A 14,347-nucleotide genomic window follows, 5' to 3' on the forward strand; every position below is an offset into this window, starting at 1 on the left:
AGCGTGACTCCCCAAATCTCACAATGAAGGATCCGCTCCCTCCCCAAAGGAGCGCCTTGCATGTCTGCCTCCCTGCCTGCCTGCCTGCCTGCCTGTGTGCGTGCGTGCGTGCTAGCGAGCATCCCTGCGTGTGTGCGCAGCTGCCGTAACCGTGTTAGCCCCCATGACGCAAGAGTGAGTGCGGAGCCCCCTGCTTTCATGTTGGTGGAAAACACGTTATTCATATTTTTGTTAGGGGTGGAGGGGGAGCTGGTGCAAGGGTGGTGGGGTGGGGGGTGTAGGGGGGTTAGGCACGGCGGAGTTATTTATGACATGTGGCGTGTGGACGCCCGAGCTGTGAAGCGATCCGCCCGCATTACCAAACGCTAGCTGCGAACCGGGACGGCGAGGTGGGAGTGATCCGTAATCCTTCGGGGAGCCGGAGAGCCGTGAGTCAGGGAGGCATGGAAAATTTGCAATGCGCCTCGGAATTCCTCCAAATCCTTTAAGAGTACTCAGGAAGTCACGCTACATGAAGGGGGGAAAAGAAGAAGAAAAAAAAAGAGAACACGGATTGGGAGTAAAGGGGGTAGGGTGGATGGAGAGAAAAGAGGGGAAGAGAGGAGCAGAGAGAGAAGGAGAAAGAGAGAGAGAGAGAGAGATATGACGCAATTCTGTTCATGTCAGGAGAAGCAGATTAATGGAGTATGCCTTCACGGGCCTCTGGTTTGGTTTGTCTTGTCCCTCTGCAGGTCCATGTCAAAGTGTCTGTGCCCAAGGGCATCCGCTTTGTGGGGCATCCTGGCAAGCATCACCTGACCAGGAAGAAGTGTGTGGCGCCTGGGGAGGCCACGCCCACCTTTATTGTGCTGTCATTTGCCGAGCTGGGTGCAGCCAACATCACAGGTTAGATCATCTGTGCAGTCACGACATCTGACAGAATATAAACATACAGACACAATCCCAGTCAGACACACATACACACACACATACACACACACACACACACACACACACACACACACACACACATAAATGCGTCTCATAAAGTATTAACCATTATCTTCTTAAACCCTGTTTGAAACTGCTTGCAAAATACACTGGTCACAGATTCCATCTCAGGTGCTATGCAAAAAGCTGCTTTTTCATACACTTGAAAAGTTCGCCCTTCTGAAAATATTTTTTTAGCTCTTTGAGTGTGTCGAGACACATTCATTTTGACATTTTATTTGCCAACCTCCTGTCCATTCCCACTGATACTGAATGTAATGTCCGACACCACCATGAAGGACAAACACTTCATATAGAATAAGAAAGCACCCACTGATGAGGCTAACATGTGTGTGCTGGGGGTGAGGGGTGGGGTGGGGGGGCTCCACACTGTAAGGGAAGGGACCTCCTGAGAGACACACTCTCTGGACAGAGGTGGGGGAAGAGGTGTGTGCGTGTGTTGGGGGGGGAGCATTCTATGACTCCCAGTGGCACTTTGATGAGTTTATGGGTCACTGCCGGCCAATGGGCCCCCTGCGCCTTGCCTCTGACCCTGCTGCCCCCCTCCCTCCTTCCCTCTCACTACACACACACAATGAGCTGGTTTGGCACACACACAACTGAGAGAACACTCACTGAATCTGTATGTGTGTGTGTGTGTGTATGTGTGTTTGAGTAACAGTGTACTGTATACTGTATCTTTGTATGGTATGTTTCTTACCCTCACCTTTTAGAGAAGGGGAAGATATTGTGGGATATGTGTTTTGTAGCCTTAGTGGGCTTACACGTATGTGCACAGTTGTGGATGTGTGTGTGTGTGTGTGTGTGTTCCGCGGCCCCCTGGGGCGACAGATAACTGAGGGGGAGGCGTTGTTTTTTTCTCCTCTGTCAATTTGTCCCGTCTTTTGAAGTTGCGCGGAAACATTCTTGAAAGCCTGTGATCATTTGCCGATGAGTCCTTGTCGGCATGGAACCCATAACACAAGCTTTTGCTGACACAACTTGTTTTGATCATTTCACTTAACATGCACAATACAGTGTGTTCCACGTCTATTATATTGCATTTGACAGAACAAACAAAACAACTTCTGCATCAACAGTTGCCGACACACACGCACACACACACAGACACACACACGCCCCCCCCTACCCCACCCACCCACATACACACATACACAGGGAGGTGACGGTTTTTTGCATTTGGTGTGACAGCTCGTGCAGTGGCCTACAATGAACCGGGGTGCTGCCATGATGGACTCCAGTCCCCTAAAATGGGGCGCAACACAGAGGAGCTGGAGGACAGGCGAGCTCAGGCGGGGAGCGACTACGTGCGCCGCAGTGTGCTAGTGGAGGTGGGAAACCCATCTGATCCTAAAACAGTAGAGCTGTGACAATTTGTTGTTGTTTAGATCTCCAGTCAATTTCTTATTCTTATTAAATGTGTGTGTCTCCCTCTCTTTCAGCCGGAGGGTCTACCCAGAGAGTACACCTACAGCGTCTTCTTTTGCCCCAATGGTTAGTACTGCTCAGACTCACTCTCTCATCTCTGCTCTCTGTCCATCACACTATAGAATGTGCTTCCCACAATACACTCAGCATCTAGAATGTCTACCTCAGATGGGCTTCTCTCGCACTGAAACCACAAAAGCATACAGATTTGTCCCATTTAAAAGACATTTGCACAGCTTGATATGTAATCCATAAATAAATAGTGGTAAGGCACTCACACAGATGTCTTGGGTCGTGTTGCCACTATTACAGTGCTAACATTGTGTCTTCCTGAGAGGCTTTGTTGAACTAACCATACTCCCCTTCGTCAGAGCGAATCCACATCTCCACACCCAACAAATATGAGTACCAGTACGTGAAACGGCCAGCGCGCGTCACACACTTCGAGGTGGCGGTGAAGACACACAATGACGCCCACATCGCCCTCTCAGCCAGCCCGCATGACAGCGCTGAGATGCTTGAGATCGTGCTGGGGGGCAGGCAGAACACGCGCTCCTGGATCTCTCTGGGGAAGATGGGAGAACCGGTGGCCAGCGCCCCCACGCCAGGCATCCTCTCCTGGGATGAGTACCGCAGCTTCTGGATCAGCTGGAAGGGCGGGGTTGTACAGGTACGACACTGCTAGGTGCAAGTCCTGGTCCCAGAGCAACAGCTTAAAAAGAAGAAAAGGCACTCTGAGTTCATGGTCGACTCTCATGGTCTTCACTATGAGCTCTGGGTCTCCATTGTGCAGATGAGGAGGGCTAAAAGGTCTAACCAATAAGTTACATTGAAGCTTAAGATCAGTGTGTGAGCATCTGCGTTTTCTTCTCATTGTTCTAGGATGAACCTGAATATAATCAAGGGGGCCTTGGTATGCTGCCATAGTCTACAGTCTCAGTAGTAGTGGATAAGAGTAGTCAGGAGGGCTAAACAAAATTAAAGCTCTCCCATTCCTCAAAGACTTGCCGTATGAACTCTATTTAGAGAACACTGACAGACAAAAAAAACCTGAATGGAACTGAGTAGGCTATCACTGATTTATCATGGCAGCTCTGCTGTGTATACGTCTCAAGAGCAAGTGGACAGGCGCCACGTTAACAGGCTTCTGACTGTGCTCGTGAACCATTGCCAGGGAAACGGAACTCTCTGTTTGTCCACGGTTGAGATGATTAGCGGCCTGCGTTTCTCTGGCGCCCCACTCCCTCTCTCACTCTCTCTCTCTCTCTCTCTCTCTCCCGGTGGCACACCCGTGAGGTCACGCGAAGCGGGCTGATGTCAGTGTGGCCACGGGCGGTGATCCGTGGCTTGTTGCGCGGCGTGCCGGGGTGCCATCACCAAGACGAGGGGGTAAATCCTGAGGTCCCGAGTCCCACAGGGAGCCGTTACCCGGCACAGAGCACACTGGAGGCGGGACGCTTTTAATTAGGCCTCGCAGGGAGTTTTATTATCTCACTGACCTGGTTCCTGTGTTTGTTGGGCCATGTTCCGTTTTACATGCTCCTGCAACCAATGTGGTAATGAATTGAATTTAATTCAGCCAGGAATTCCAGTAAATATCAAGCGGAGTATGTGTTAATTTGGAACAGCAGTTGGAGGTGTACGTATGTAGATATAAGGTGAGCGAGGTTTATGTTTGCTAACTTCTGGCAATCGTTTCGGTTTTTTTATGGAGCCCCACTCCTTGTAAATGGCAATATTCCTTATACAGCTTTTTAAGTGGAATTTAATTGGTTTCCCAGGCGTCGTAATTGAATTAAAGTGTGATCATGATTACTTCATTTCCTTTGAATGAGGGAATGCATATTTCTGACATGGCATGCACTAATTGCTTACTTGTTTTGCCAGGGTGTATCCGAAGGGGGAAATCTGGAAGGCATTGTGAAGAGGGCCTTTCCTGGCACACTCAGCTTAAATCTGCTTAGCAGAAACAGCAGCTACTCCACCAAACCTGTCAAGGATATATGGAGGAGGAACTCCTTGTACAAACACTTGAAATGAAAATAAAAGCACCATGGGCTGGTGTAAAAGTAGAAATCACATCTAGTTGCCTGTTTGAGGATGGGGTAATAGGAGGTGAAAGCCCTTTTCTGCCAGCGAGAAACGAGTTTGTCTGGAGCCAAACTGTAAGCTGGTTTGTGTTGTCAGACATATTGCCTTCACCTGTTTGGTCGAGTCAGGTCAATGGAATGAGAGCAAATGGAGGACTGGAAAAAGTGACCGAAAGGAGGAAATATGAAGGGAATGAAGGGAGGAGCGGGCGGATGTGTGAACAAAAGAAAGGAGGGATGGCAGGCAGCTGTTTCTGGGGGATTTGGGAGGGAGGGGTTAAGCATTCCGAGACACTCCCACACCCCCACGCTCCACTGTACTGTTGCCATGTTTTCATTCTGAGCCTCTTAGATCTGTGATCTCTGTGATCTCTGTGACCTGTGACCTGTGATCCCTTAGATCTGTCATCTCTGTGACCGGTCATCTCTTAGATCTGTGATCTCTGTGACCTGGGATCCCTGTGATCTTTGTGATTGAGATCTCCGTGATCTGGTCTTCTCCGCTAGGTTGGCCATGGGTCTCAGCCCTCCAACGAGTCCATCATAGTGCAGTGGCCTGGGCCCCTCTCGGGCCAGATTCGGCACATTGGCTTCTCCACAGGCTGGGGCTCCGTCGGCGAGTTCAAGATCTGGCGAAAGGAGGAGTCGGACGAGAACCACAATGAAGCCTTCACTCTGGGCGTCCCGCACAACGTGGTGGCAGGGTCAGAGCGAGCCACGGCCTCCATGATTGGTAAGGAAAGAACGCACTCACACTCCCAGCCACTTAAAACTGCTTTCCTTTCAAAGGGGGACATTTGAGGGTGCCTTGCTTACACTAAGGGCTCTATGCAAGACCTTTCCAAGCCAAACATTCTTTGAGTACTTAAGCTAGCTGTGTTTATATTCTGAGAGCTCGTACCCAAACAAATAAACAATTACAAATGTTAATGCATTTAGAATGCATAGATCTACTGAGAAACTTTCAAGGAGGTTGGAATCCCTTATTTTGTCTGTGTACAGCACATTCAATATGGGGGAAACCTATGCTAGCCAAGTCTGATTGAAGAACTGTTAATATACTTTAAGCTTTAAGCTTTTTAGTGATAAAGAAGGAATCGGTTTTCATTATACTCTTTGTTACAATTTCCACATCCAAAATACTCTCTCACTCAAATTACTAGAAATGGTTCCTCCTCGGTGGCTAATAAAAAGAATCTGTTTTAAGAGTCTACACTGTCTCATGCGCATGTTTAAAACTCTCACTGGGCCATAGTTATTTGTGATTTGTGAGGAGAAAGTTTCCTTAATGGGTAGACTGGGGGTGATTTTGTCTGCATTTTTTGCGTGATGGGTGAGGGGAGAGTTTCCTTCCTGGGGACACAGAGGCGGCCACTGTGGCGTTCCCATCTGTGTGCACATTCGTCCCTGAGAAATGTGAAATACTTCTGAAAATAACTGGATTGCACTATGTCCAGTAATGGTTTATGGTAGATATAACATTTGGATCCCTCGGGAAATGATTAGTGTTTTGGTGTATTACTTGTGTGCCAAACCCCTCTCCTGGTCTAGTAGGGTTGTTTATCTGAATGAAGTCAAGCACACTTACTACATCGGCTCCCTGTACTTACTGCTTTTAGCTCCATCCCTAATCCCGTCACTTCTTAAAAATGTTCTACATATCTAACTGTGGGAGATGTTTATACTGAGATGGACTCTTCAACTGAGTTTCTGTCTAACTTTATACCTGTAATTTAGCATCGAAAGGAAGCTTTAGATAAAATCAAAGCCAGGGATGTGAAGGGTATCTGTAAACCTATTTGTGTACAAAGCGCAGTTAAACTGAACAAGAAGAGCTCTCTTCCATGTAATGGCTGTTATTATCTTCAACTGTGTGCTGTAGGAGATGTGATGGGTCCCACACTGAACAACCTGGACCGCCTGCTGCGACTGCCCTTTGGCTGTGGAGAGCAGAACATGATCCACTTTGCCCCCAATGTGTTTGTGCTGAGGTACCTGCAGAAGACCCGACAGCTAAGCCCAGAGGTGGAGGCCGAAGCCACTGATTACCTGCTACAAGGTACCCACACCTACATCCACATGTTCTGTTACCTGCTACAAGGTACCCACATCCTAACCCACACCTACATCCACATGTTCTGTTACCTGCTACAAGGTACCCACATCCTAACCCACACCTTCATCCAAATGTTCTGTTACCTGCTACAAGGTACCCACATCCTAACCCACACCTTCATCCACATGTTCTGTTACCAGATGTAAGGTACAGGCATACACACTGTGTTACTGAAAAAAGGCAGAGAGATGTACATGCAAACACCCACTACCATCTGCGAGACACGGAGGCAACACACACACACACACACACACACACACACACACACACAGATATGGTCATCACTTGCAGACTATACCAGTTCACCTGTACCGGTAGACAAGTGGGCCCCATGATGATGACCGGCACTGCAGGCCTGACTCCTGGCTTTTTCTTCCCACAGGTTACCAGAGGCAGCTGACCTACAAGCGGCAGGACGGCTCTTACAGCGCCTTCGGGGAGAGGGACTCCTCCGGGAGCATGTGGTGAGCCCCCCCCCCCAACCCCCTCCACCCCAGCCAGCTGCCTGTCATCTAGTCACCCATTAGCATGACTTACGATCCCCTTAGACAGCCACCCACAGCAGCGCCACCATACTGGGTGGAACCGTGAGAAGTCTGCGAGTGAGAGTCACTCACTCCGTGCAACCGTGGCGTGCAAGAATCAAAACAACAACAACACGCAACGGCTGTTGCAGTGGCGTGATACATTTTTGACTTGGTATTATTTTTCGCCTTGCAGACGCTCTCCGGGGAGCATGTATGAGTTTCATTGTGTTTGGATTAGCAAATCAGGGCTGGCTTTAATGCCCTTGCCCTCAGACGGAGCCACATGTATTAGGCAGAGACGCGCGCATTAGCTTGATGGATTGGTGGAGGGCGGAGGCGATGAGACAGGAGACGGGGTCAGGCTGCTGAGCGCGTCTGAGTTGTTGACTGTAAAATAGGCGGGATTATGACACCCCAGAGAATCGTACACAAACTCCTAATTAGCTCCCGGTCTCCCACCATGAGGGCCAGACAGATTTATATGCTGCTTTTATTTTTCGTGAGGAATGGAGAGTGGGAGCGTGAATGGGGTGGGTGGAAGGGGTGAGGGAGACCCCAGTCAACCGTGCTCCCCATTTGGCTGAAACTAAGACCCTCGATTCTCAAATCCGCACCCCCCTCCCCACCCCCACTGGGGGCTATAATTCATCCGCCTGTCACAGGTTGGAAAAACACAAGGAGGTGCCCTGGAGCTCTCCAGGAGTGGAGAAAAGTAGGACACATCTTTTTTGTCCATAGTTAGTGCCCTAGAACCCCCCCCCCCCCCCCCACCCACCCATACCACTGACAATAAACTCTGAGAAGAGTGGGTGCAGTCTGCAACCCTTAGAAGAACTTTCAAAGAAAAGAATCTTATGAGTTTTAAAACCAAACAAAACCAATAAAATTGGTTCCTTGTATGTAAGTGTCTGACTAAAACCTGTAGCTTTTACCACATCTCAAAAGGTTTTGTGTACAGGCTTTAGCCATTACCAGATCGTATGAAGAGCCTTTTCCTTCCATGGCAAGGGGAGAAAAAAAACATCCTGCCTCTGCGAGTGAAGTTTGTTACGCGGCTTTGCTCAACTCGTTGGTGACACATAGCTCAGCGATGCTGAGGCTCTTGCAAGGCTTTATTAATCCAAGAGCAATGTGTTTATATGTCAGAACAACTCAGCTGTTGTTTGGACTCCAGAGCGGGTCGTTAGCCTGGCAGTTTGGTGCCAGCCAAACAGCGGGCACTAATGCAGTGTTAATGTATTCCAGGCTGTAAAAATGTATTGGGGAGGAAATTGCTCAGAGTAATGAGCACATTGACCGTGGCCACAAACGCCACTATTTAATATGTGCTTCTTATGGAAGCCAAGGCCTACAAGACTAATTTGATCGCTGACCTCGCCTAGGATAGAAAACCTACACAACCAGAAAGAGAAAGAGAGCAAGGAAGGCTCCATGGATCGGCTCCGACACCTACTCAATTACAAAGAGGAAAGAGGCTACATAGGGTTTCATCTGAGGACTGAGGATGAGCTCAAATTTGGGATTCTGGGATTCTGGGGAAGTTTCTGTTTAGCTGTAATCTGACGGAATAGACAGATATCTCTGAGGCGCAGTTTAATGTTCAAAATGCTTTACTATGACTATGGAAGAAAGACTACAATTGGCCTTGGCCTCTTTCTCCATATTTGCAGTCACAAACTGAATTGAAGCACACATGGGTCGCTGGGTATCTTCACAAACACACAAGAGCATCTGTGGTTCCCCTTTCAAAACCTGCAGTGAACCTCTTAGAGCAACAAGGCTGTTTGCTGTATCTTTTGCATCTTTTTTTATGCTACAGCTCTCATATTGGCCACTCATATGTTCCTGGTGTTTAGTTCCACACCTCAATATGAAGTAAGACCAAGTTGGAGAGCAGATGTGTGAATATTAATCTAACTGCCTTGTGTGTGTGTGTGTGTGTGTGTGTGTGTGTGTGTGTGTGTGTGTGTGTGTGTGTGTGTGTGTGTGTGTGTGTGTGTTTGTGTGAGTATATGTGTTAATGTGTGCATCTGTGTGTGCGTCCCGTGTTCCTGAGTGAACCTGAGGTAGCAGAGCTGTCTCTGGCGCTTCCCTGCCCTCTCAATCATCTTTATGCTCTGAAGCACCTCTGCGGTCAGCCAGGCTGTTAAAGCCGGTGACACAGTGTTGCCGCGGTATTACTTAACATTATAAAAATTCCTGCCGACTTTGGGCTCCTGGTCTGAGCTCACCCTGGGGACCCACAAGTTCCAGAACCAGCAAGAGAAGATTTAATAGCCTCCTTTATGAGGTCCTTTTTCCGCCTCCTCGACGCTGGCCTGCTCTCCCAGTTCCGACCCCAATGTGTGTGTTTTTTTAGGAAAAAGAATTACCCTGTTTATCTTAAATTATTCCCACTCTGTGCATGTGTGTATATGTGCGTGTGTGTGTGTGTGTGTATGTGTGTGTGTGTGAGTGAAAGAGAAGGAAGCTTGCCTCATGGTTTGGCAGTGGCGAAGAGGATGCTGTAATGCCGGTGTAGTCACTGAGTCTCCAGGTCTTGCTGAGGGCAGTGTGGGGGTGCGGGTAGTAGATGTGGTAGTTTGGTGTTGTGGTGGCTTGCATGGGTGGTAGGGTGTTATGCTTTTTGGTCACCAGTTCCCTATATGAAATGCAAGAGATTTAAGATGGCAACTCTGAATGTATTTATATCTGACCAGCCCATTTAACATTGGTATCTATTAGGAGATAGTTCATTTCACAGTGTTAGATGGTATGACCAAACGTACAGGTATAAAACAATTCAGAAGTTACTGAGAGTGTTATAAGTAGAATGTTTATGAAGAACAATGATTTTTTTCAGCAGTTTTGTGGTAAGCTGTTTAGATATGAGGATTATATCGGCTGTAAGGTTGCAGTGTGTGTGCAATGGTATGTGATGGTTAGGTGGGGTAGGTTTGTTTTTGTTAGTATTTTGAGTCTGTGTTTGTTTTGTGATTTGGTGTGAACAATTGTCTAGTTTGTTGAGTTGTGGGTGCAACAGGGTTATCAAATTAGGGTTCTCATGAAATCATGAATTTTGTAATTAAACTACTAAAATTAATGGCTTCAGTGAACGTTACAGCAAAAACAGACAAGCTTTTGCCTTTTGTCATTTGCCTTTTGGGCAGTTGTCATTTGGTGCTTGTAGACACTCAACCCACTTGGTGAAAGCACAAGTGACTTGGTAAGGAAGTATTTGTTAGCTTGCGAGAACTTGCGAGAATGGGACCGATCCAGTCCATTTGGCGGTCAGACCAAGGGACCGAGTGATCCTTGTTCACCATGTGACTTGTAGTTGGGGTCGGTTCAGTGGCTGAGATGGACAGAACTGGCAGCAGACCAAACATCCCTTGCTATACCTGTTATGTCTCTGATCATGAATGGCCAGTAAACTACCTGCTGCAGGGTCTTTTATGTGGTCCTAGCACTCCTGTAGCCTACACATCAATGTGATCAGTCCAGACGACCCAATGGAGTGGTCCTTGGCCATGGGGAATGCACACTAGCAGTCCTTTCTCAATCGTCAGGAAGTGCTTTAAGTTCTGAAAGTGCCTTAAGTCTGTTGATTGTTGTAGCCTGGGCACTGAAATGGGGAACCTCTGGAGATCTGCTTCGAAGGGCTGGATTTTTTGGATCAGGAACTCCTGCATAGCAACCAAGTCAGCGTTGCCACACTATCTACATAGATGGAATGTCTGCAACCTAGAGTTAGGATTTTTGCAATCCTCCCTGGCTTGTTCCCCACTGGAACACCCTGTCCTTCCAGAGGAGCTTAGTAAGTGGTCTGGCGATCTCCACATAGTCCAATGGTCAATGAACTGTCTTGAGTGGTTACAGATGCCTCTGAGCTCTGAAATGGTAGTTGGGGCTTTGATATCTTGAATGGCCTGTACTCTCCCTGCTTGGGAATCAGTGCCATTAGTGCCAACAAGTAGCCCAACATATTCAACTTTGGAACGGCACCACTGATTTTTGTTAGGAAAGGTATCTGCACACATGAGGCTAATCTGAGACCAAGTGTCTAACAGAGCTTGGAAGTTTATGCTACCTTCAACAAGCACAGTGCAGAGGGTAGATGCACCTAAGAGCTGCAAAAGAGGCACACACACACACACGTGAGTGGAGGACCTTTGCCCCCCTTCTTTGGGTGGTTCTCTGAAACTTCTGGGGAGTAGTTGGATGAAATGCCAAGCTGCCTCTTAACATCGGTCAAGAGTTCTTTCTGAGTATCGATGTCCGATCCAAGCAGGTCCCTAGTGAACTGTCTTGACTCAGTCTCCTTCCCCTTACGTCCATGCTGAGGGCCATGACTGAACCAATCATTCAGTCTCTTACTGAAGTGATCTCTGTGCGATCCAGAGATTGTATATTGAGCACTCTGGCCTCCCCGTCGTCAGTTAGACACACCACTGTCTCCCATGTCATCGGGGCCATCTTCCTAATTTCCTGCATTGTGTTTTTTCCCTGTTGACATGTGTTGGAAATGAAAAGGGAGCCGGTTGCATTCTCTTTCTGTGAAACTTCATGGGCTGCAGTATAATTAACCACTTCAGCGTGAAAGTTGCAACTGCGCAAGAGAAAGTACAGTAAAACCTTGGCCAGAGGTTTGGTACAAATCGCTCATTTTATTGTTCTATTGTTCTTTGTTGTTCTTCCTACAGGGTAACAGTATCTCTTTATGCGCATGGAATCCACCATGCAAGAAAAAAACTTTGATTTCACTGTGGTTTTAAGTGCATCACCACTTACAGTACTGCTGTTATTAAAACTGTTACAGTGAAAGGTAAGAAGATGGCTGGAGACTACCTGTGACGTTGAGCAGGGAATGATGGGCTATTGGTATGGCAGCCCCTACAGAGTATATGGGCAGATGTGTTTTGGATGGGTGTTTTGACAGAAGTGGAATTAATTGCTGTGGGGGTGGTAGTGTGCAGAGTGCTCTCTCTCTGCTCTCTAGGGCCTTCTTGGGCACCCTTCCCTCCCGATCGAGGAATACCAATTCAGCATTGCACAGAAACCCAGACTGGAATGGAATGCGCTCAAAACATCCAGGCAGGCAGAAACATACTTGATTTGGCATTGTTAAATATTACATTCTTGGGGTGGAACAGCTGCGAGATCCTGTGTTGATGGAGGCTTGGCCCCAAGACCATCAATGTCTCCATACTTCCTATCCATAAAAAAAAACCTACTAGAGTTTTTATGGGTCTGTCCTTGCAGAGGAGATGCATTGCACACTTTGGCATGACTCAAGTCCGAATGTCATAGCATTTAAAAAATGTGGGTTTACCCTGCATAAAATTAGATCTTAGTCTTTCAGATGAGTTATTGTACCATGGAAAAATAATACAATAAATAAATAAATTATAAATAGTGAAATAAAAGAAGAAATATTTTAATAAAATGTTTTCTGATGGTGTTTTGCTGCCAGGCTGACAGCATTTGTGCTGAAGTCCTTTGCTCAGTCACGGGGCTTCATTTTCATCGACCCCGAGGAGCTGCGCGCCCCCAAAGCCTGGCTCATCACTCATCAGAAAGAGGAGGGCTCCTTCCCTGCCATGGGCAGGATACTCAACAAAGACCTGCAGGTACACTCCAAGAGTTTATACACACCATGTGCTCTGACTAGGAATGTTTCCTTTGTTAGCAAGAGAGATTGGTTTTGAGTTTCTGACACCCGTGGGCTTGCTTGGAGCAAAGTGTGATTACCCATGTATCACCCTGCCATATTTTGGTGACAGCTAGAGCCCAGGCCTTCATTAGTGCCTTTAGATCGTACCTTCCTTTTGCCTCCTAGAACAAGTCTTTCCATTAGTCCGCATAGCTTTGAGAAAAAGCCCTGAAGAAACAAGAAAATACGTTTTTTTAAAGGACCAATAGGGTAGCATTCTCCTCCTTTGTAAAGAGCTGCTTCCCTCTTTAAAGTTTGTAATAATCGTGTCTCAAATGAGTATGGGTTCTAACACAAAGCATTTGTATTTGAATCTCAGGGGGGAATTCATGGGAAAATCTCCCTGACTGCATATGTGGTGGCTGCGCTGCTGGAGACCGGAATCGACACAGAGGTGAGAGATTCTAGAATGTTTAACAGAAGCTCACAGAGTGACCCAGTTGCCATTGCCCATACGAGAGGACGAGAGTATGAGATAACAAAGCCTCATTACCTCAGCTAGAGCAGACACGGTCTTTGAACAAGTGAGTCCTCTTTGAAGTGAGCATTCACAGGCACTGACACCCTCCTATCATCACCTCCAGATCAGCTCTTTCATGGTAGTATCAGAGTTGTAAGTTTAAAAGTTCACCCCTTTCTGTTTGAGAAGATGGATACTTTCTTGGCAAAGCTTGAGTGGTGTTTTTTCTCTCGCTAATGGTAATTTAATCATATCTAATATCAAACCACTCTGGTTGGATTAAAGATGTATGATAATAAGACAAGGTAATGGATTCCTCAGAGCAAACATCATTTCTCACATTCCTGTTTACTGTACTTCTGGTTTTCTTTTGGAGTCACCTAAGAGTCAACCTGTCATTCGTTCCATTCTAGCACACTGAGTTAAGTGCCATCGCGATTAAACAGAACTTGACAAAGGATCTTTAAGAGTTCAGATTCAGAACTTTACAACATCTTTTGTTTTTTAAGTGATTTGGATAAAATAAAATCTGTGAAGTTGGTTCCTCTGAACAAGTTAAAGAAATGAGTCAGTTATACGTTCACATGCTGCCCTGTATAAGATTTGGCAGAACACTTTATAGGGATTATTGCCCCTTCTGCCCTTTGCCTCAACCTTCCTACAACTACAGTGTCCTTTAGAGATCTTTGGCAGAATTTAAACTTTGCCTGCCCCATTGAACACATAGTCAAAGGATATGTCAACTTCACATCAAAGAGAGCCTCTTTCCTCTTGTTCTTCGGTTCTCCTCATTAAAAGACGACCATTCGCATTAGAGTGAGTGGCTGTTGAAGACTATTATCCAGCTAGCACAGGAAGAGAATACATCTGGAAGACATGAAAGTGCCTGTGGCCATGGCAACCAGAGGAAAACCCATTCGCACTTGTTGATAAGTTGTCAGCCTGAAGGTCTGGGAGGTTGGGGAGGCAGTGTCACGGTGAAACCATCTCAAACATTTCAGCGCTCAGCTTTAATGTCCATTTCAGAGGCACGGCATGAAACAC

At 47.0% G+C, this 14,347-nt stretch overlaps 1 protein-coding gene across 2 annotated transcripts in view; it reads left to right on the forward strand.

Moving 5' to 3' along the window:
• Positions 1-14,347, forward strand: part of cpamd8 (C3 and PZP like alpha-2-macroglobulin domain containing 8) — a 47,154-nt gene that overhangs the window by 16,684 nt on the left and 16,123 nt on the right. For both annotated transcript variants that reach the window (XR_004164504.1, XM_031575387.1), the window contains exons 21-29: positions 732-885; positions 2,182-2,321; positions 2,433-2,484; positions 2,790-3,088; positions 5,016-5,241; positions 6,391-6,567; positions 7,007-7,088; positions 12,604-12,760; positions 13,163-13,237. Coding sequence is in view for 1 of the 2 variants with exons in the window: in XM_031575387.1 (XP_031431247.1) it covers positions 732-885; positions 2,182-2,321; positions 2,433-2,484; positions 2,790-3,088; positions 5,016-5,241; positions 6,391-6,567; positions 7,007-7,088; positions 12,604-12,760; positions 13,163-13,237 (1,362 nt within the window). In the remaining variant the exon portion in view is untranslated. The remainder of the gene's footprint in view (positions 1-731; positions 886-2,181; positions 2,322-2,432; positions 2,485-2,789; positions 3,089-5,015; positions 5,242-6,390; positions 6,568-7,006; positions 7,089-12,603; positions 12,761-13,162; positions 13,238-14,347) is intronic.

The sequence above is a fragment of the Clupea harengus genome, chromosome 10, assembly GCF_900700415.2.
Source record: "Clupea harengus chromosome 10, Ch_v2.0.2, whole genome shotgun sequence".
Lineage (NCBI taxonomy): Eukaryota > Metazoa > Chordata > Actinopteri > Clupeiformes > Clupeidae > Clupea > Clupea harengus.